The sequence below is a fragment of the Microcaecilia unicolor genome, chromosome 1 (assembly GCF_901765095.1).
Source record: "Microcaecilia unicolor chromosome 1, aMicUni1.1, whole genome shotgun sequence".
In the NCBI taxonomy this organism is placed as follows: Eukaryota; Metazoa; Chordata; class Amphibia; order Gymnophiona; family Siphonopidae; genus Microcaecilia; species Microcaecilia unicolor.
The window spans coordinates 650998460-651020354 of NC_044031.1; the positions used below are offsets into that span (position 1 = coordinate 650998460).

At 44.3% G+C, this 21895-nt stretch overlaps 1 protein-coding gene across 2 annotated transcripts in view; it reads right to left on the minus strand.

Moving 5' to 3' along the window:
• Positions 1–21895, minus strand: part of PNLDC1 (PARN like, ribonuclease domain containing 1) — a 115581-nt gene that overhangs the window by 47296 nt on the left and 46390 nt on the right. For both annotated transcript variants that reach the window (XM_030185847.1, XM_030185840.1), the window contains exons 7-10: positions 19447–19535; positions 12092–12192; positions 4753–4832; positions 1376–1513 (exon numbers count right to left, since the gene is read on the minus strand). In XM_030185847.1, the coding sequence (XP_030041707.1) occupies positions 1376–1513; positions 4753–4832; positions 12092–12192; positions 19447–19535 (408 nt within the window). The remainder of the gene's footprint in view (positions 1–1375; positions 1514–4752; positions 4833–12091; positions 12193–19446; positions 19536–21895) is intronic.

The window sequence follows — 21895 nt, forward strand, 5'->3', positions numbered from 1 at the left end:
CTATCCCCGCCTCCCAACCACCGGCTCTGGCACAAACCGTATAAGTCTGCCCAGCACTATCCCTGCCTCCCAACCACCAGCCCCGCCTCCCACCACCGGCTCTGCCACCCGATCTTGACTAAGTTCCTGAGGATCCATTCCTTCTGCACAGGATTCCTTTATACTTATCCCAAGCATGTTGGAATTCCATTACTGTTTTCATTTCCACCACCTCCCGTGGGAGGGCATTCCAAGCATCCACTACACTCTCCGTGAAAAAAATACTTCCTGACATTGTTCTTGAGTCTGCCCCCCTTCAATCTCATTTCATGTCCTCTCGTTCTACCGCCTTCGCATCTCTGGAAGAGGTTCGTTTGCGGATTAATACCTTTCAAATATTTGAACGTCTGTATCATATCACCCCTGTTTCTCCTTTCCTCCAGAGTATACATGTTTAGTTCAGCAAGTCTCTCCTCATACGTCTAGTTATATCTTTCTGTAGGTGCGGTCCCCAGAATTGCACACAGTATTCTGAATGGGGGCCTTACCAAAGACTTATACAAGGGCACTATCACCTCTTTTTTTCCTGCTGGCCATTCCTCTCCCTATGCACCCAAGCACCCTTCTGGCTTTGACAGTCGCCTCTTCTACCTGTCATCACCTTGAGAATCAGGTCACCCCCACGATAAAGAATGAGGTAGGAGGAATAAGAAGAGTTTCCAGAAATCAAAACAAAGTGATGTAGAGAGAGGGAGAGTGTAAAAAGGCATACACAGGTCTCTTCAAACGAACAATAGCTATAACCACAGATGCTTTCTAGTATACAAGGAGTGAGAGTAGAACCTGGGGTTCTCAGTCACTGGGTACATAGCTTTCACAGTCAATCAAAAGAGGGTAAGAGTACACCAAAAGATCAATGCAAAAAAAAAAAAAAAAAGGAAGCACACATTGACCTCCAGAAACAGTACAATGAAGAGTTCTTTATTGGAAAGATTTGACACGGGCTGTGTTTCGGCAACCAAGCGCCTGCATCAGGGGTCTGAAAATAATAACATATACATAAATGAAACTGTCAAATAAAACTACTTGACATACATAATATTCTTATTTAAAAACATAAAACATTAAAAAATAAATAAATATACTTAGGATTCCTAATTAGATGAATTGCAAAGGCAAATCTTCAAAATATTCATAAAAATGTACAATAGATTTGATGACAGAATAAGTATGAAAAAATGAACCTCAAAATATAAACAAAGGCCACAGGTAGACATAAGAAATGTGCTGTCATGAGGTTATATCACCAAAATAGAAAGAGGTCAATGTGTGCTTCTTTTGTACATAGCATTCACCACATTGTGGGGAGGGACGGCTCAGCACAATAGGGTGGTACCTTCTTTGCACCAACAATTGTTTGGAAAATGTTGGTGAAACCTCGAGCTAAGAGGAGCACACGATTCTTTCCGCATGGATCAAGCGAGGAGTTCTCCAGCTGCTGTCGCCGCTGCCGGTTTACCTTCCTCACCAACAGCTGCAATCAAAGCACCACAACTTGTGAAAACAAGGACAAACTGCCAACACTAGTCCAGGTGCAACACGGTAACATTTCCAGGTAAATCACTGAGCACTCACTCAGGTCTGTGTGTAGTAATAAAAATTCCAGTACACAACATGGCCATACAATTACAGAGTAATACCACGGCAAACCACAGAATCTATTAGAATTAGCAAGATCCCCGCCACTCTGGAAGGGGCTCCACTCGGACAAATAATGATGGCAGCCTTGAAGGAAGGGGCAATAGAGGGCCTGGTACTTCAATTTAGAAAAAAATATTTCAAATGTTTGGGTAGAAGCCCACTTAATTGTTGTCCGGCCAATATTCAGCCAGTGGTGGTTACCATTTTTACGTCCGCCGCCAGCTGTATTCCCGGATATTCAATCCCAGGCCATGTCCGGCAACTGGCACAGAGTATCTGATTTTAGGTTGACTGCTAAATCTTATGTGGTTAAAGTGCAATATTCAGTCCTTGACCGCATAAGCTGAATTGCTTAAATATAGGACTGCTATTTATGCTGCCCAATTTAAGTGGTTATCTTATGCGGTGAAGGGCTGAATATAGGCCTTTAACCACAGAACTGCCAACTCCACCCTGAACAGCCACAAGGTAGCTGGTTTTGGCTCAGGCACTAACCATGAATATTCAGCAGCACTAACTAGTTAAGTGCCACTGAATATTTGCGGTTACCCACAGATAAACGATTTAAGCAGGCAAGACCATCTCCTGCCTGTTTAAATCACTTTGGTATCTTTATTATCACATTCGTAATCCACCTAATTCCCTATGAAGAGTACAACAGCACATACATAATTACATAGAACGAAAGCAACTTAGAGCTATTGGGGTGGGGGAGAGGTTACAAAATGCAAAGTCATTGTGTTTCAAAAATACTGACTTTACTCTCTTCCAGCTTTTAAAGTTGCTCGCCTCTTCAGAGGCTGCTCTGCCTCTTGATCCATCTGTTCTATCTCCATCAACCTTGGGCTCCTGGCAAACCAAAACTTCCACTCTTTGTGCAACTTTTCCTGCTGGTCCTTCTCCCACTATCTCCTCTTCCTCCCCAAATTCCTCGACCAACCCTGATGGCAAATTAGCTTCCCCTCTTCTTCCTGGACTTCCTTTAGCACACCCACTCTTACCACCCTTAAGAATGCTCTCTCATCTGTTAACCCCTTGGGCTCTGTGCTGGATATATGGCCAGTTCATCTTTTCAAGCATCTTGCCTCTCATATCCTCCCCCTTATCCTGCCTTTGCTTCAAACCAGTTTGCCACGTGTCCATGTACCCAGTACCTGGAAGCATACTCTGATCACACCTCTTTTGAAAAAAAAACCAATCTTGATCCTGCAGACCCTGGCAATTACAGGCCAATTTCAAACCTGCCCTTTCTCTCTAAGGTCTGGGAAAACCAAGTACACTACCATCTCATTTCCTTCCTTGACTCTTCACTTACTTTACATCCTTTCCAATCTGGCCTTAGCCTCACAGCACTAAAACACTTTTGGTGGCAATGCATGACACTATTAGAACCGCATTAGACCAACACTCTTCAGTAATCCTTGTTTCATGCGACTTGTCTTCAGCCTTCAATCTTGTCAACCACACTCTTCTCCCAACGCTTACAGTCCATTGCCATTTCTGGCTTTGTCTTGCTATGGTTCCAAAGCTATCTATCTAATCACACTTGTCAGGTTGTTCATCGTAAGGCTCCCTCACCATCTTTTTCTATCATCTCCGGCGTGCCACAAGATTCTATACTTACATCTACCTTATTTAATGTTTTCTTGGCTCCACTCCTTATCTTGATCCAGTCTAATCACTGCATTCCTTTCTTATGCTGATGACATTCATGTTCTCTACTTGTTCCCCCCTCTTGTTCTGATCTCACCAACCTCAACCATCGTCTCCAAATGTCTCTCCTTGGCTCTCTGAACACCGCTTGTTTCTTAATTCGAAGAAATATGAATCCATACATTTTCCGAACTCCTTATACTCTTACTCCTTTGAAATATTCCTCCTCAACCTTATTTCTGTTATTGGCAACCAACTCTTACCTTACTGTCCTCTACTCTCCTGCGAGGGTCCTCCACTCTTTAAACAACCACTGTCTAGTTTTACCAAGCCCTAAACATGTCCAGCTAGAAACAAGCAGACACTGAACTTTCTTTCTTCTCTCCCCCCATATCTCTCTATATAAAAGGCACCACCAATGTTCTATGAAGCCTCCAGCCGGAAGTGTGAAGGGGGAGAGATATCCGGTTTCCCCATGAGTGTCTGCCCCGCCCTCGCTCTCTCTGTAACACAAACAGTGAAGGAAAAAACACAGCAAAGCACGAAATCTAATCGCTCTCTCTGTAACAGTGAAGGACTCAGAGGGGGGAGGGGAGAGAGGGCAGAGGGCAGGGACACACACACTCCCACATGCACACAGATGAAAACCTTGCTAGCCCCCGTTTCATTTGCATCAGAAACGGGGCTTTTTTACTAGTTTGGAATAATCTCCCTCTTTTCTCTTCTTAGTGATCCGTCTCTCAAAAAACTGTCAAAAAATGTTTGTTGATAGGTAAAAAAATAACCTCAGAACCCGCTGCTTGATCACACTGTCATACCAATAGCATGGCTATATTGCGTGTACCATGAGCCACATCAATCAATCATCGGTCCAAAAAAAAACAAACTATTCTTTTTTTTATTTAAACCTTTATCACATATTTTTCTTCTTTTTCAAAATCATTAAAATGTTATCTAGTCTCATTATCTAGTCTTTATTGCCAACACTGACTGTATACGTGCATTCCAAATTGTTGCTCTTAATCTTATCATGATCTCATGAACATCTTATTGTTAATGTTTCTGGCAAAAGCTTAAATCCTGCATTGAACAGTACTTAACTCAACCTTCTCTGTCACCTCACAGGCAGACTTCAGATATAGATGTTCCCTTTTGTGCTGGTGTAAGCAGACACCACCAGGTCACCAGTAGAGCACAAAAGAGAACCATCCATACCTGAAGTTTGCCTGTGAGGTGGCAGAGAAGGGTTAAAGAGCATCGCTGCTGCAGCCCTCCCAAGTACAAAAATCATCATCCAAAAACTGGAGCCACAAGAATTCAAAGATCATCCAACGAAGCCGGTCAGACGAAACAGGTACCTGTCAGGATCTTCATTAGATTGAAGATTGCCTAAGCACAACTTCTCAATGGATACATCACCTCACTTCCCTCCACAGGTATGGTCCAAATATCTGGGAGAGCCTGCCTTAGTACCAGCTGTGCCATCAACATCTGGAAACCTACCAGAAAAGAGAATTCATACTCAGTGTGCTGAAGAGAATGACCTCACTCCCCCTGAATACTACTATAATGCCACTGGGGGACAGCAAGATGAGGGGCTGAAAAAAACCCATACAAAACCAACTCAGAAAAGCTTCTAGATTTCATACACTCAAGTACTGCAGTTCCCAGTGCTGAATGTTTCAGCATTGCTTCTCTTTCTTTTATCCTTAGGACTCTATTTATGGCTTGTTCACCTCCTGTTTCCCCAAAGCCATCCTCAAAGGAAGGGGCAGTTTTGATCCGACCAATATCTGAACTGCATGACATCACTGAGAGCATGGGATCGAGTATCTACCCTCTCTGGTTAGTACAAAGATTTGCAGGCATGGAGCTCTATCACACGTGTAAGGTACTGGTTCCACAAGTGGAGAGACCTCAGCCTATGTCTAGCTGGAAAGTGTGGTAATACTTAGGACTATTACAAGTCAAGTGTCCAGAAAAACAGGCCTGGATAATTCCACTTTGACATATGCTGTACAACCTGGATGGAGCAGTATACTGGTGACATTTCAGATCACTCCATGGAAAGCGGTTACAAGGCTTAAACTTTCTAAAACCAGGTCATATTTATCTAGCTCTATAAGGAGAAGTCAAGTTCAAATGCCTTTGTATCGCTCCAAGATATAGCAGAATTAGAAAAGGTTCAAAGAAGAGAAACCAAAAATGATAAAGGGGATGGAATTCCTCTCTTATGCGGAAAGGCTAAAGAGGTTAGGGCTCTTCAGCTTGGAACAGAGACGGATGAGGGGAGATATGATTAAGGCTTACAAAATCTTGAGTGGTGTAGAAAGTGTAGAAGTAAATCGATTTTTTACTCATTCCAAAAGTACAAAGACTAGGGGACACTTGAGGAAATTACATGGAAATACTTTTAAAACTAATAGAGGAAATATTTTTTCACTCATCAAATAGTTAAGCTCTGGAACTCTTTGCCGGAGGATGTAGTAACAGCAGTTATCATATCTGGGTTTTAAAAAGGTTTGGACAAATTCCTGGAGGAAAAGTCCATAGTCTGATACAGAGACAGACATGGGGAAGCAAATGCTTGCCCTGAGATTGGTAGTATGAAATGTTGCTGCCAAGTACTTTTGACCTGGCTTGGCCACTATTTGGAAAACAGGATACTGGGCTAGATGGACCATTGGACTGACCCAGTATGGCTACTCTTATGTTCATGACTTAATTCTGCAGAAGACTGAAGCATCTTGAGGTTTTAAAAGAGTAGGCGTCTATTTCCATCAATTAATTCTCTAGCATTAACACAATGCTGTACTTCATAACAGAACTGAGGAGCTGGATAATACCATCGGGAAGAACAAGTCATGTTTGATTAATTCTAACATGGGTATTTCCCTGAAGTACTGAAAGGAGCTTTAATGCTTGTATTCTACCCTGATGAATAGGGTCTGACCTCTAAAGGTCAGCTGGACAGCCTGGATACTGCTCACTCAAACTCATATTTACAGGGGGATGATCAGAAGCTGTTAGCGCCATACTAGCACCGGCGTTTGCTATCGGCCAATGATCAGAGTCCCCAAGCACATGAAACAACGCGCTCGAGGGCTCTGAACGATACTAGCATGCAAATGCATGCAAAACAGGGCTAAACATATTCATCCCCAATGATCAGCGACCAGCGCGCCAAAGATTGGGTCGCTGGGCAAGGCAAACACTACGCCAGCTCCGAGCTGACGTTAGGGTTTGTAGATCATTGGGGAGGAATGGTGAGCCCTGTCCAGCAAGCATTTGCATGCTAGCAGGCCCCCATTCCCCCCAACAAAGCAAACCTGGAAGACCCCCCCAGCGACAGGGGGCCGGAGCCAATCCCCCCCCCCCCCAGCGACAGGGGGCCGGAGGTCCACAACGATCCCCCCCCCCCAGGTTCAGGGAGGGCTGGACATCCAGTGGGTCTCCAGCCCCCCCCCAACATGTCCAAAACAGTCCCTGGTGGCCCAGTGGGCAACCAACACCCCCCCCCCCCCCACGAGCGACAGGTGGGCTGGAGGTCCACTGGACCTCCGGTCCCCCCGACAATCCCCCCCCCCCCAGGTTCATGGAGGGCTGGAGATCCAGTGGGTCTCCAGCCCCCCCTAACTCCCCTAGCAAAGGGTCCCTGGTAGTTCAGTGATTAATCCGTCCCCTTCCCTACCTACACCCCTACCCCCCTACCTTGTGAGTTGGAGGAGGGAGGTAGCCTGCCTCCTTCCTCTTCCTTCAACGCTGCAAAATGGCAGTGCCCAGCCCTGCCCAGTGTATCCTGGGATGCACTGGGTGGGGCTACACACCATATAACCGATAATACCAGACTAAGATTCCAAGGAGGAACCACCATTCTAAATGGAGATCCAATATGCTTCACTCCTTTCAAGAAACAGGAAACATCTGGATGAAGTGCCAGGGGACGCCCTTCCACCAGCCCTCAAAAACATGCTAAGGCTGTTGGTTGAATGTGAAGGGAGGATAATGTCAAGCCTTTGTCAAACTCATCCTGTAGAAACTCCAGGATTACATGAGAATAGCAGGAAATTGTGTTCTTCACACCACACTTCAAAAATTCTCCAAACTATGACACAGGCTAAGCACGTGAGGTCTTCCAAGAACTCAACAATTCCTCTCATAGAATAACCTCACTTCAGGTGCCATGCACACTCAATAGCCAGACAGAATCAAGCTATGTCCTACATCAGACTGGACCCCAATACAACAAGCCCCTCAACATGGGAAGGACTAGGGGATCCTCCATCTTCAGTCACATTAGATCACTAGAAAAGGACTTTCTTGGCCAGTCTAGCACAACCAGGATCACCTGCCCTGAATGATCTTCCACTTTCTGAATCGTTCTATCAAGCAGAAACACATACAGAAAAGCTTCTGGAAACCAACGCCAAACTAGCATGTCCAGCCTTCTGAAAAACCATTCTTTCCTGCGACCTGAAGAATCTTCTGACCTTCACATCGCTCACTGTTGCCACGAGATCTCTCTCTGGCATCCCCCAATGAACTAACATTGCGGCTTCGTCAGACAGCACCCTACTCTCCTGGGTCCAAAGTATGCCTGTGAGGAAATCTGCCTCCACATTGCTGACTTCTGCTATGTGGGCTGTCGACAGAATACAGAGATTGTTCTCTACCCACTGCCATCAGGATGCCTGCCTCCTGTGCTACCTGTCTGCACCTAGTACTACCTTGCTGGTTGACATATGCTACCCTAGTCGCAATGTCACAATCACACTCGCAACTTAATTTTGAATCAAGGGTAAGAACTCTTGGCGTGCTAAATGGATGGCCCTTGTCTTAAGAGGACAGATCAGCCATGATGCCTCTTCCGGTGTCCAGCGTCCTTCAGCCACTGAGCCCTGGTTATGTGCTCCCCAGCCGCTGAAACTGGCATGTATAATCACATCTGTCTACTCTAGTGTTAACAACTCCATGTCATGTGCCAAGCTGCCCTTGTCCAGCCACCAGGCCAGGATGTACCTTGCCCCACTCCCCCTCCAAAGGGCAAACACTTGCCTAGTTCATCTAATTGAGACCAGTGAAACAGCAAAACATCCTGAAGTAGATGCATGTGATCTCTAGCCCATGGAACCAACTCTATAGTGGCCACCATGGATCCTAAGGCTCAGTAGAAAGTCCCATGCCGACAGTCTCAGCTGCTTGAGCACACCCTGACCTTGACTTTTAACTTCTAAATTCTGCCATCCAGAAGAATACTTTGCCACTACACTGTCAAACCAGGCTCCCAAATACTTGCAATGGTTCCAACTGACTCTTGGCCAGCTACTCAACCTAATTCCTGTAGCAAGGTAACCATCCGACTCATGAATGATCTGCTCTCCTCCAGGGTGGCCAGCTACACCACTCAACCTAATTCCTGTAACAAGGTAACCATCCAACTCATGAATGATCTGCTCTCCTCCAGGGTCTTTACATGGATCAACCAATCATCCAGATAAGGATGAACTAAAATCCTTTCTTAGGTAACTTAAGACTACCATGAGCTTGAAGAAGGTCTTCAGGCCCTGAACAGAAAATGCCTCCCTACAAATAATGCTCTTGACAGATTGGAATATATGAATAGGCCTCTAAGCTCTAATGAGGTGAGGAATTCCACCTGATGAACTGCCACTATGACCGATCGCAACATTTTCATGCAAAAGGTGACCTTTAGGGCCCTGTTCACCCCTTTAAAGTCAATGACTGAACAATAAGCAACTTCCTTCTTAGGAACCACAAAATAATCTGTCCAAGCCTCTTTCTCCTTGTGGCACTAAAGCAACTGCTTCCAATTGATGTAGCCATGGCAAACCCATGAATGAGCAAACTTGAGGACGTATCCCTTCTCAAAATGACCTCTAGGACCCACTGATCAGAGGTTATCCGAGACTATCTTCAGTAAAACACCTGTAAATGACCACCCGTGGTAGCCATCAAAGAATGGATCCTCAAGCCTTCATTAAGCTGAAAGGGAGGATCTGGAGGCTCCCTGGCCACTCTCATCCCCCTCCCCTACCCCATCTGCCACCTGGACAAAAATCTACCTTGCTTATAACCACTCCCCTTACCTGGATGGTAATGTCCAGCATCTCAAAAGTGCCCTCTAGCCAACAGAGTTCAGGACATAAAAGTGAGAATTGTCCTCTGGAAGCCTGGGAACCTTCGATTCCCCCAGGTCCTCGACTAGCTTTTCCAAGTTCTCGCCAAACAACAACTTTCCACTATAGTTCAACTTATTGAGGCACATCTCGGAAGCTACAGCAGTCAACCATTGTCTCAGAAAATTGACTCTCTGCTACTGCCAAGGCTACATTCTTCATGGAAGTCCTAATCAAGTCATATGTCATGTTGGCCAAGAATGCCACCCCTATCTCCAGATGCATGAGGTGGTCTGCAACCTTCACCATCTCCTGGCCAGGACTATCTAGCAACTGTTCTGCCCAATGGATGCAAGCATGAGCCATATATCCTGCACAGACTGCAGCTTCCAAGGCCAGCATGGCTACCTCAAAGGACTGCTTCAGCAGGGCTTCCATCTGACAGTCTTGGGAATCTTTCTCAAAACACTATCACTTGCAGAAGAAGAGAGGTTTATCTAGTTACTGCCATCATTAGCTTATTCACATTAGGTAGGTGAAGATTCTGTTTCTCTGACATGAGCAACTGCTATAAGCAGCCATGGCTCTGCTGACCCAAAGCCTAGAGCCCAGCACCTGCCAATTCGCTTCTATCAACTCACTGATACCTGGGTGCATAGGAAAGGTTCTAGACGGTTTTCCATTACCCACCAGGAGGGTTTCCTCTTCTTAGTGGGCCCTGACGTTGGTTCCTCAATCTATTACCTCCTGCACCACAGCGATCAAAAAGGGCAACTCTCATTTCCTAAAACTCTTGACCACATGAGGGATCATCCCCTGAAGGAGGACACTGGTATTGGAAATCCCCTAATCCTCACATTCCAAGAGGGCTTCTTCAAACAATCCAGAAGATCCACAAGATTCCATATTCTGAGGAACTGCAAATTTTGGTTGTTTAGCCTCTGAAGGCCCTTTTGTAACACGAGACCCTCCACCTGGTTCTTCAACTGCATTTCTTTCTTCACGCAAAACTCCCTATTCAAAAGCAGGACAAAATTTGGGGGAAAACTCCCTCCTGCATTTAGAGCTTTAAAAAAAAAAAGAAAAGTACAGTCTTGCCACATGAGCACCGGCAGCTCCTTGGCCCAACTCTCTTATCACAGAGTAATAAGGTGGAAGTTCCCACCAAAGTCACATCACCTGCTCCAACAGACCCCAACTCCAATAACAAACATACTCCTTTGACGAGCACCACACCTGCTCCACGGGTATCCCAAAAGTAACCAAAGCCACCCCAGAGCTTCAACTGAAAGTCCACAGGACAGAGGCCGCTTGCAGTGGTGACTAGCCTCTGTATCCCAAAGGCTGCACAGCATCAGTGCTTCTCTGCCAGAACGGCCATACAAAAGTGGACAGTGCTACCTGAATATGAAGCAACCTCCTAAGCTCTCCTCTGAACAGGAACAGCAAAGTGTCTGCTGCTCATCGCCCATCTCTGTGAAATTTTATTTATCTATATGGATTTTTTTTTTTATTGTGACTCAACTGATTGTCACTTGGATAGAGGGCGATGAGGAACAAGAAACCACCGGAGTTCAGAGCCGGGAAAGGACACTGAATCCAGTGTGCACCCACAGACCAAGGAACCAGCACAGGTGTCCTCCAGTCTGCAGACAGCAAAAACTGTTTTGTGTGTGTGTGTGTGGGGGGGGGGGGGGGGGGGGGGAGGCCAAGACAACACCCCCAATACCAAGTTTGTCCACTAAAGTGCCAGGTCTGACTGACCTTCCCAACCCAGAACTGGGTTCTACTACTACTATTTAGCATGTACTCACCCCAGGGGCGTAGCCAGACTTCGGCGGGAGGGGGGGTCCAGAGCCCGAGGTGAGGGGGCACATTTTAGCCTCCTCCCCCGCCCACTTTGATGACCCTTGCCAATGACCCTCTCGTCCCCCCCTCCCGCCGACGACCCTCTCGACCCGTCTCCCGCCGCCAACCCTCCCCCACCCTCGCCGTGGGCTACCTTTGCTGGCGGGGGACTCCAATCCCCGCCAGCCGAGGTCCTCTTCTTCCCTCGAAGGCTTCGTTCTGTTTCTGACGTCAGATGGCTTCGTTCTGTTTCTGTGAGTCTGACGTCCTACACGTACAACGTGCAGGACGTCAGAAACAGAACGAAGCCTTCGCGGGAAGAAGAGGACCTCAGCTGGCGGGGATTGGGGTCCCCTGCCAGCAAAGATAGCCCTTGGTGATGACGGCGGGTTGGCGGCCGAGAGGGTCGTCGGCAGGGGGGGTCCAGGGCCAAATCTACGGGGGCCCAGGCCCCCGTGGCCCCATGTAGCTATGCCCCTGACTCACCCTATCATCTGCTGGACCTGAGAAATGCTGGCTGGTTAAGGGTTGCACAAGTCCCATTACAGGGTGATGTCACAGTCTCCATCTGCTGGTAGGTGAGTACAACCCACTTGTCTGGACTAGTTTGGAGGAATGATGAAGAATGTTTTGATGTCTCTGTTTCATTCTCTCTCTATTTCTTATATAACTTTCTATTTCAAGTTGGTTCTTGAAATTCAGGCCCTATCTAATTTAAAACACAACTTCTTAAAAACTGGGGAGACAGCCAGCACCCTGGGAAGGCTCCTCACCTTTGAGGTTGTGCAGTCTTATGGAATCACCCTCTTTTGCTGATGCCTCCCAATCCGTCACAGCAACGATTACCTCTTTCAGTTTGTCCTTCTCTGAAGCACTAAAAAACAGATAAGAAAAGCAGAGATTAATCAGCATCAAATTAAGTACCTGTTAAAGGGCTGGGCATTATTACAGCAATAAGGGCTGGCTCAAGGCACAGAGCCTGTTGCGGTGGTGGTGGTGATGGTGGGGGAAATAAGACAGATAATACATCAGAGATGTCAAATTTATTTCAGTGCTGAGCTGCATTGTAGGAAAAAAATCCACTGTAAGCTAGCTGACTAGAGGGAGAAGGGCCAGCTACTGTTGACAGAATGTTTTCACACTTGATCACACTGCTTCCTAGCCCCTATTGATTCCTGCAAACCATACCCCACAGCAAGTGTCTGCACCCCTGGTATGGGTTGGTTCTAACAAAGCCTACCTTGGACAGACAAAAGAACTGTTACTAGGCTATCATATGACCCAGCTCCAATGGTTTCTTTATTTCACCTTAGTTTTCCCAAAGAGGTCAAGTGCCCCACTTCCCCAGAGGAAGACATTTGCCCATTTCTGTTTTCTTCCTATTCCACTGCAGAATGGGATTTGTGTCCTGCTTCTTCCATCTGAAATATGCACTAGAAGTGTTAAAATGCATTCAGATGAGGAGGAGAGAAGGGGTGGGATGTGAAGAGGGTACTGCCTCAAGTTTTACAAAGTAAATGACGGCAGATAAAGACCTGTATGGTCCAGCCAGTCTGCCCAACAAGATAAACTCATTTTACATGGTATGTGCTACTTTATATGTATACCAGAGTTTGATTTGTCCTTGCCTTTCTCAGGGCGTAGACCGTAGAAGTCTGCCCAGCTCCCGTTTTGTTTCCCCAATTACCGGCGTCACCACCCAATCTCCGCTAAGGTTCCATGGAACCTTCCTATAGAGCAAGTGGGAATAGCATGCGGAGCAAGGCATATGGAATTCTTTTCAGCCCCTTTGCATGTATGTTTCTGTTGAAGACGGGGAAGTTTTTTCTGTGTGGGGGCAATGTGCGAGGCAAAGGGACAACTGTGCAGAAGTAGATTTTTCAGAATGGGGGCAATTTGCGGGGTGATGGAGCAGTTTTTTTGGGGTGGGCAAGTAGAGATCAGGGAGAGGCAATTACAGTGAAACAGAGAATTTTTCTGTGATACAGAACCTGAACTCCTCCATATAAATGCAACTGGCTGCTTTTATTGGGGGGGGTGAGGAGGGGGAGAGGGGCAGGGATTATTTTATTTGGAACCCCAGTCTGATTTGGCCCATTTTCAAACTTGGTGTGTATTTTTACCAGTTTTTATCCACATGCCAAGTTTTATCCCATTCCATTAAAATTTTTGACCCTAGACAGATAGACATTCTCGATCCCTTTTGTATCTTTTCAACTTCCATAGCTTAAAAAAATGGCAGATAAAACTGAAACAGCCCATTCAGGGCCCGATCAACAAAGCTTACCGTGCTGGCAACAATTGATTGTAGCCAGTCTAGCGAACACGTTACTTAGGGCGGCAGAGCTGGTGGTGGGAGGCGGGGCTGGTGGTTGGGAGGCGGGGATAGTGCTGGGCAGACTTATACGGTCTGTGCCCTGAAAATGACAGTTACAAATCAAGGTAAGATATACACAAAAAGTAGCACATATGAGTTTGTCTTGTTGGGCAGACTGGATGGACCGTGCAGGTCTTTTTCTGCCGTCATCTACTATGTTACTATGTTAATGCACAAAGGGGTTGAGCGTCTTATGAAGTTTTGCCATAGCAGCTACCGATAATCCTATTCAAATGTATTACAAAGAGCTCGTTAATATTAAAGTGAGCATTCCGAGTGTTGCACAGACATTTCAGTGCATTGCACAGAAAGGAGCGCCTACCTTTAACATGCAAACTTTTACAGCAAGTCTGGAGCTGTCGTTGTATGGGGAGCAGTCTGCTAGAATAATAAAGTTTGTTGGATTTAAGCCGTAGAAAAACGTGCACTCATATCCATCCTGATTCCATAATTCTACTAACAGAACAAGTTGAAAAGGCCTAAAGTTACCAATTTCGTAACTCTAATAAAGCTATTATTTTAAATCTCTGCAGCTTCATTAACATGAATCAGAAACAGGAACCTGTTTTATAATAGCCTTCTAATGAAATGAACAAGATTTTATAGGCTGACACAACAAACATACAAATTTTGGAGTTTAGCTGGTCATGTGGAAAGCTGAGCTTTGAAGGTGGAAGTGCATGAGGAGATATCAACACTTGCCAAGAGACTGCTCCGCGTATGTGCTAGGTGCTTTCCCTGCCGAGCCGCTTGCAGAATTTCCATGCATCTCATTTGCATGAGATTTCCTTTGAGCATTGGTTGCTGTTTCAAATCGCTAAGTTCAACCACAGATATAAACATGCATGGTGTTTAATGGTGACTTTTGTGCATCAGGCCTCAGTCTGGCCAGTAAAGTGGTTAGGGCTGGTACTACCGTTTCTTGGAGGTTATATCCCCCGCCCCCCTCCCCCTTCATTTAGGGCTGTGGTTTCCTTGTACTGGTAATTATAGCCAACTGAAAAACGATAGAAAAAAATGTTAACAGAAAGCATGTAGCTTGAAATGTAATAAAGTACTGAATTTTTATAGTGGATTTCTGACATAAAGCCTATCATACGATCAAAAGAACATATCCAAAACAGATAACAAGAATGGTTTAAAAAGCAGGCAAAGTTCTACATGACTTTTGCAGACTCAAACATAAAACATAGATGGAATCAGTTAGCTCAAACATTTAACTAAACTCATGATACAATCTCCATGTTCAGACACACATTGCAGGGAGTTACTGTGTGACCCTTTGACTTTCAGAACTGTTCTTCATTCATTTAGGGTTGCAAAACATTTAAAGGGAAGCAAGGTCTGACTGTCCAGTTAGCTTGCACAATCTCCTGAGGGAACAGGCAGTGGAGAATTGGAGCAGACACCGCGCTCTCACAGCTGCCCTAGGCACTGGCGGAGGTTGGGCTGCTTTGGGCCACAGACACATCTGGGAAAACCATGACATTTGAGCAGCTGAGGCTCGTTACTGTACACGTGACTGTAATGTTTTCACTTAGTTTATTTAAATCATTTATAACCTGCTCAATCCACAATGTTCTAGGTGGCTTACAATTAACATATTCACAATATTAAAATGACAAATCAAACAAAAGTAATAAACATGCCATATCTCCATTTTCACATTATTCACACTCTCATTGTGTTAACACACTTATGCAGTTAATCAGATGATTAAGAGACTGAGCCAGTGTCTGAACTATCAAATGCCTCACAAAATAAAGTTTTAATTTCCGTTTCAATGGATCTAGCGATGTGATTATTCTCAGTTGTTCGGGCAGCTCATTTCACAATTCTGGACACCATACTTTTCAAAAGGGTTAACATTTGAAGCAATATTTATCGCCCTAGTTTCCTTTTAATTTCTACACAAGCCTACTTTACTCTGTTCCAAGGAATATTACACAACATATCTGCTTGTCCTGAACAGGGGGATATTTCAACGCCCATATGAACCCCACCAAAGGGCCTTCTGCACTTGAAGAGATACCGACACACTGGCTGAAGAAAAGTGCCGACATATGGACACCAAGACAGTCTGTATTGTTTCCAATATGTGTGATTGTAAATCTGTTTTATTAGAGAAATTCTTTATTTAAGCTCATCCTTCTAGAGTTGTTTATTCAATTCCATGCACTCCCCCCCCCCCCCCCCCCCCAAAAAAAAAAAAATCTTCACTTGAGTTTCCCTTCAGATGGTTTGTGGATTTGCAATTTCCTCCCGATCCCCAATCTTGTTTTGCTCAGTGCTGACTATGGAGCATTAGAATGGGGATGGTGGTTGACCAGTTTTACAGAAGCATTGGAAGGAGACTCCTGAAGTGTGCCTTACAGGCTTCACAACCAGACTTGCAGCAGAGAATTTACTGGCCTGAAACTAGAACAGAAAGATAGATGCCAAGACAATGAGCAATAAATGAGAAGAAAACCCAAACACTGCTTTATGGATTTACGTAACAAATAGCAAGAAAAAACAAGGAAACCAGTGAGAGCTGCAGACAGCAATGTCATCATTTCAAATGACTATTAGGAACATCTATCCACATACACACACAAATGTTTTTCTTTTGCTTTTCTACTACCATGCAACATAAGATGAAAGAGAACAAATTACTGTTGAACATGATTAAAACTGATGTTCTGACGATTAGTGATCAAAAGAATATTTTACCCGAAGTTAATTTGATTTTACAAGAGGTACAGGTTGAGGTTAAATCTTCTAAGAGGAATTTAGGGATACACCTAGATTCCTGTTTGTCTTTTAAAGAGCAAATTTGTAAGGCTGTTCAAATATGTTTTTAAAATTTGCAATTAAGCATGAGATTGAAACCGATGTTTAAAACCATATGATTTCTGGATAGTGGTTCAGTATCCGGTTTTGACAAGATTGGATTTCTGTAATGCTATAGGTAGGTTTGCCTCGGTCTAGAATTCATGCTTTACGGGTTATTCAAAATGTGGTTGTGCATATGGTTTGTCATTTTACCAGATTTGAACATGTTTCGCCAGCATTAAAGTAATTACACTGGTTACCGGTAATACTGTATATAGAATACAATAATTTAGTTCTGATGTATCAGAGTTTATTTTGTTTTTCAACTGTATTTGAGAAATGTAGTGCAGTTGCATCATGCTAATAGATCATTAAGATCACATATTACAAAGAAAGTTGTTGTCCTAGGTTTGAAATGTATAAATTATTCTACCACTCTTAAAAGTGCTTTTTCTCTCACAGGTCAAGTCTTATGGAATGCATTTCCTGGTCCTTTGCTATTCTGTTCTTCCCTTTCACGGTTTAAAAAAAAAAAAAAAGCTTTAAAAACACATCTTTTCATGCAAGATTTTCGAGAATTTAAATTATGATTCGTTTTTAAGAGTGCTGTTATGAATACGTCTGCAACTGTAGTTTTATTGAGATACTAGTAAAAAAGGCCCATTTCTTAGATAAATGAAACGGGCGCTAGCAAGGTTTTCCTCAGAGAGTGTATGTTTGAGAGAGTGTGTGTGAGAGAAAGAGAGAGTGAATGTGCAAGTGTGTGTGTGACATAGAGTGAGACTGTGTGAGAGTGTGTATGTGAGAATGAGAGTGTATGTGTGAGAAAGAATGAGAGTGTGCCGCAGAGCCCCCCCCTCCCAGCTTCAGGGTCGTGGCCCCCCTCCCTCCGTCTTTCAGGGTCGTGGCCCCCCTCCCTCCCACGTTCAGGGGCAGGCAGGCTGGCTGGCTCCCTCCTTCCTACTTTCAGGCTGGCTGGCTGGCTGGCTCCCTCCCTCCCACCCTCCCACGTTCAGGCTGCCTGCCTGCCTGCCTCCCTCCCACGTTCAGGCTGGCTCGCTCCCTTCCTCCGACGATCAGGCTGCTTTTTTTCCCTGGCTTCCTTCCAGTTTCAGTGAAACGTTCCCGTTCGCCGTGCGCTCTTACCCGGGTTCTTCTATTGTTCGTGACGCTCTGTTTTTCTTTGAAGGTACACCTCCACCCTGTGCCCGTACCCGCGTTGTTGTATTGGGTCGCAACGCTCTATTTTTCTGTGTAGCTCCGCCTCCGCCCCTGTGCCTTGTCCCTTTCGCCACTCCTCCTTGCACCTCCAGCGTTGTAATGAAGCTTTCGGTAAGTGTCAGTGCTCCACCCTCGACGTAATCACATTGTGACGCGAGGGCGGGGCAGACACTCATGGGGAAAAAGCGATCTACACAACTACATCTTCCGGTTTCAGGCGTCCTTCCGGCTTCATTAGAACGCTGGAGGTGCGTTTTATATAGAGACATATTATATATGTTTTTATTGATTGCTGCTGCTTCTTTTTTTTTTTTAGGTGGGGTAAAAGTTCTAAAAATAAATATATACATAAAATCAATCTGTTCTGAATAACCTGGCACACTGGGAAATTTTCCAGCTGTCCTGCAGGTGATCGATAGTGAACCCTAGCATCAGATAACTATGATTCGGATTATTCTTCCCAATGTGCAACACTTTGCATTTGTCTACACTAAATTTCATCTGTCATTTGGATGCTCAGTCTTCCTGCAATTTTTCACAATCCACATGTGTTTTGACAACTTTGAATAGTTTCATGTCATCTGAAAATTTAATCACCTCACTCGTTGTTCCAATTTCCAGATCATTTATAAATATGTTAAATACAGCCGGTCCCAGTACAGATCCCTGCAGTACTCCACCCACTATTCACCCTCCTCCATTGAGAAAAATAGCCACTAAACCCTACCCTCTGGTTTCTGTCCAATAACCAATTCTTAATTCACAGAATGACATTGTCTCCTATTCCACGACTTCTTAATTTTCTCAGGAGTCTCTCATAAGGTACTCTGTCAAAAGTTTTCTGAAAATCTAGACACACTACATCAACTGGCTCACCTTTTATCTACTGTTTATTCACGCTTTCCAAGAAATGAAGCAAATTGGTGAGGCAAAACCTCCCTTGGCTGAATCCATATTGACTGTCCCATTAAGCCATGTTTGTCTACGTGTTCTGTAATTTTATTCTTTATAATAGTTTCCACTATTTTCCCAAGCACTGAAGTCAGGCTTACCAGTCTGTAATATCCCAGATCACCCCTGGAAACCTTTTTAAAAATTGGCATCACTGTGGCCGCCCTCCAGTCTTCAGGTACGACGAACTATTTTAAAGACAGGTTGCAGATCACTAGCAGCATATCAGCAATTTCAAGTTTGAATTTATTGAATACCCTGGAGTGTACACCATCCAGTTCAAATGATTTATCACTTTTTAACTTGTCAATCTGGCTCAGTACATCTTCCAAGTTCACTGAGATTTCTTTCAGTTTCTCCACATCATCACCCCTGAAAACCACTTCCGGTATAGATAGATCTCTTACATTTTCTTATGTAAAAACCGAAACAAAGAATTCATTCATTCAATCTCTCTGCTATGGCCTTGTCTTCCCTGAGTGCTCCTTCCTGATCTAACAGTCCCACAGATTCTTTTGCAGGCTTTCTGCTTGGGATTTGCCTGAAAAAAAGTGGTGTGGGGGTGGGGCTAGGTTTTATTGAATTCACAGAGAAATCTGTGAATGCCAGAGTCTGTACAAGAGGAGCTTCCCTATCACATACTGACAGATTGAAGAGAAGCAAACCCAGCAGATTGTGCTGTCACACGCAATATCACACCACAGTGAAAGTAAAAACAAACAAAAAGAGTCACAACATGCCACAGATTGCACTACTCTCTCTTACCTTTGGGGGCACCAGTTTCCTGTTAGGATGTCCTTCTTCAGCCTCTCTTCCTGCTCCTCATTCAGATATGATATTCCATCCTTCAGGAACTGCTCCAGGACAAAGGAAGATATGCCAAATATGCAGAGAGTGAAATAAGAGGATGTAAAAAATTGGTTACGTATTCAACATAGAATTCAGTTTCATATTCTTTATTACACACAAGGTTCTTCATACAGGTCCTGCCTCGTTAACTGCTTACTTATTCCATACAAACCATCAAGATGTTTGCATTCCTCAGAAAAAAGTCTCATAACTATTCCTTCACTTAGGAAGCTAAGGGCCATGTTTACTAAAGCTTGGTGTGCTTTAAGTGCTGTATGGCCCAAAGGAATAAAATGGGATGCACAGCACTTAGCATGAGCTAAGCTTTACTAAACATGGCCCTAACTTTGGCCTCTTCTCAAGATGCAGCCTTCTGCTTAGTACTTATTCCTTGCTACTGTCTCCCCACGGACCTCCATACAGGGTTGTCTCTAAAGAGATTTTCAAGTGCTTTAAAATTTTAGATCTTTCAGTGAGCCTTCCCTGTATTATTATTATTTATTGCATTTGTATCCCACATTTTCCCACCTCTTTGCAGGCCCCTATTGGGAGTACTGTGCTCCTTTTTTGGAGGCCATACCTTGCTAAGGATGTAAAAAGTCTTGAAGTGGTTCAGAGAACAATGATGAAAATGGTATGGGGTTTGTGAAAATAAGGTGATGGTACTTATCTGCACCCTTCTCCTCCAATGCTAATTCCAGACTCCATTCCTTTTATCTCGTGGCACCATACGCCCGAATAGACTTCCTGAGCCGGTACGTCAAGCCCACCTTTTTGATGCTGCTTTTAACTCCTAACTCTTACTACTCACTCTTTCAATACCCATGTTTTATCATCCCCACCTTAGCAATTCCCTTATCTCTTATTTGTCTATCCTAATTAGATTGTAAGCTCTGTCGAACAGGGGCTTTCTCTTTATGTCAAGTATGCTGCATACGTCTAGTAGTACTATAGAAATGATAAGTAGTAGCAGCAGCAAGACGCATGAGAAGAGACTTGATGATCTTCAGAAGGGACATGGGGGATAAGATACAAACTTTCAAATATTTGAAAGGTATTAATCTACAAACAAACATTTGCCAGAGACAGGAAGGTGGCAGAACTAGAGGACATGAATTTAGGCTGCAGGGGGGCTGACTCAGGAATAACTTTGGGAAGTACTTTTTCACAGAAAGGATGGTACATACCTGGAATGACCTCCTGCAGGAGATGAAAATGGTAAAAGAATTCAAAAATGCATGGGATAAATACAAAAGGAATCCCGTATGGAAAGAAACCAAACTTCAGTGGTGCTTAGATGGCAACTCCAGTAATTGGGAAGCAAAGCCAGTTGCGGACAAACTTCTATGGTCTGTGCCCTGAACGCGGCTGGACCGATTTGGATTGGCTGGAATGAGGCTTCAATGACAATTTAAGAACATAAGCATTGCCATTGTGGGATAGACCAAAGGTCTATCAAGCCCGGTATCCTGTTTCCAACAGTGGCCAATCCAGGTCACAAGTATCCGGCAAGGTCCCAAAACAGTAAAACAGATTTTTATGCTGCTTATCCTAAAAATAAGCCATGGATTTTCCTAACTCCATCTTAATAATGGCTTATGGACTTTTTTTTTTTTAGGAAACTATCCAAAACTAACTGCTTCTACCACATTGGCAACGAATTCCAGAGTTTAATTATACATTGAGTGAAATATTTTCTTCTGTTTATTTTACATTTACTATTTAGTAGCTTCATTGTGTGACCCCTAGTCCTAGTATTTTTAGAAAGAGTAAACAAGAAATTCACATCTACCCAATTCCACTCTACTCAGTAGACCTCTATATCTCCCCTCAGCTGTCTTTTCTCCAAGCTCAAGAGCCCTAGCCATGTTAGCCTTTCAACGGGAAGCCGTCCCATCTCCATTATCATTTTTGTCGCCCTTCTCTGTACCTTTTCTAATTCTGCTATATCATTTTTGAGATGAGGTGACCAGAATTGCACACAGTTTTCAAGGTGTGGTCATACCATGGAACGATACAAAGGCATTATGACATTCTCATTGTTGTTTTCCATTCCTTTCCTAAGTCCTAACATTCTATTTGCTTTCTTAGCCACTGCTGCACACTGAGCAGAAGGTTTCAACATATCAATGACACATAGATCCTTTTCCTGGGCGGTGACTCCATGTGGAACCTTGCATCATGTAGCTACAGTTCGGATTCCTCTTTCCCACACACATCACCTTGCACTTGCTCACATTAAACATCATGTGCCATTTGGATGCCCAGTCTCATAAGGTCCTCTTGCAATTTTTCACAATCACAATTTAACAACTTTGAATAAATTTTGTGTCATCACCAGAGACCCTTGAGGAACGAACCCCAC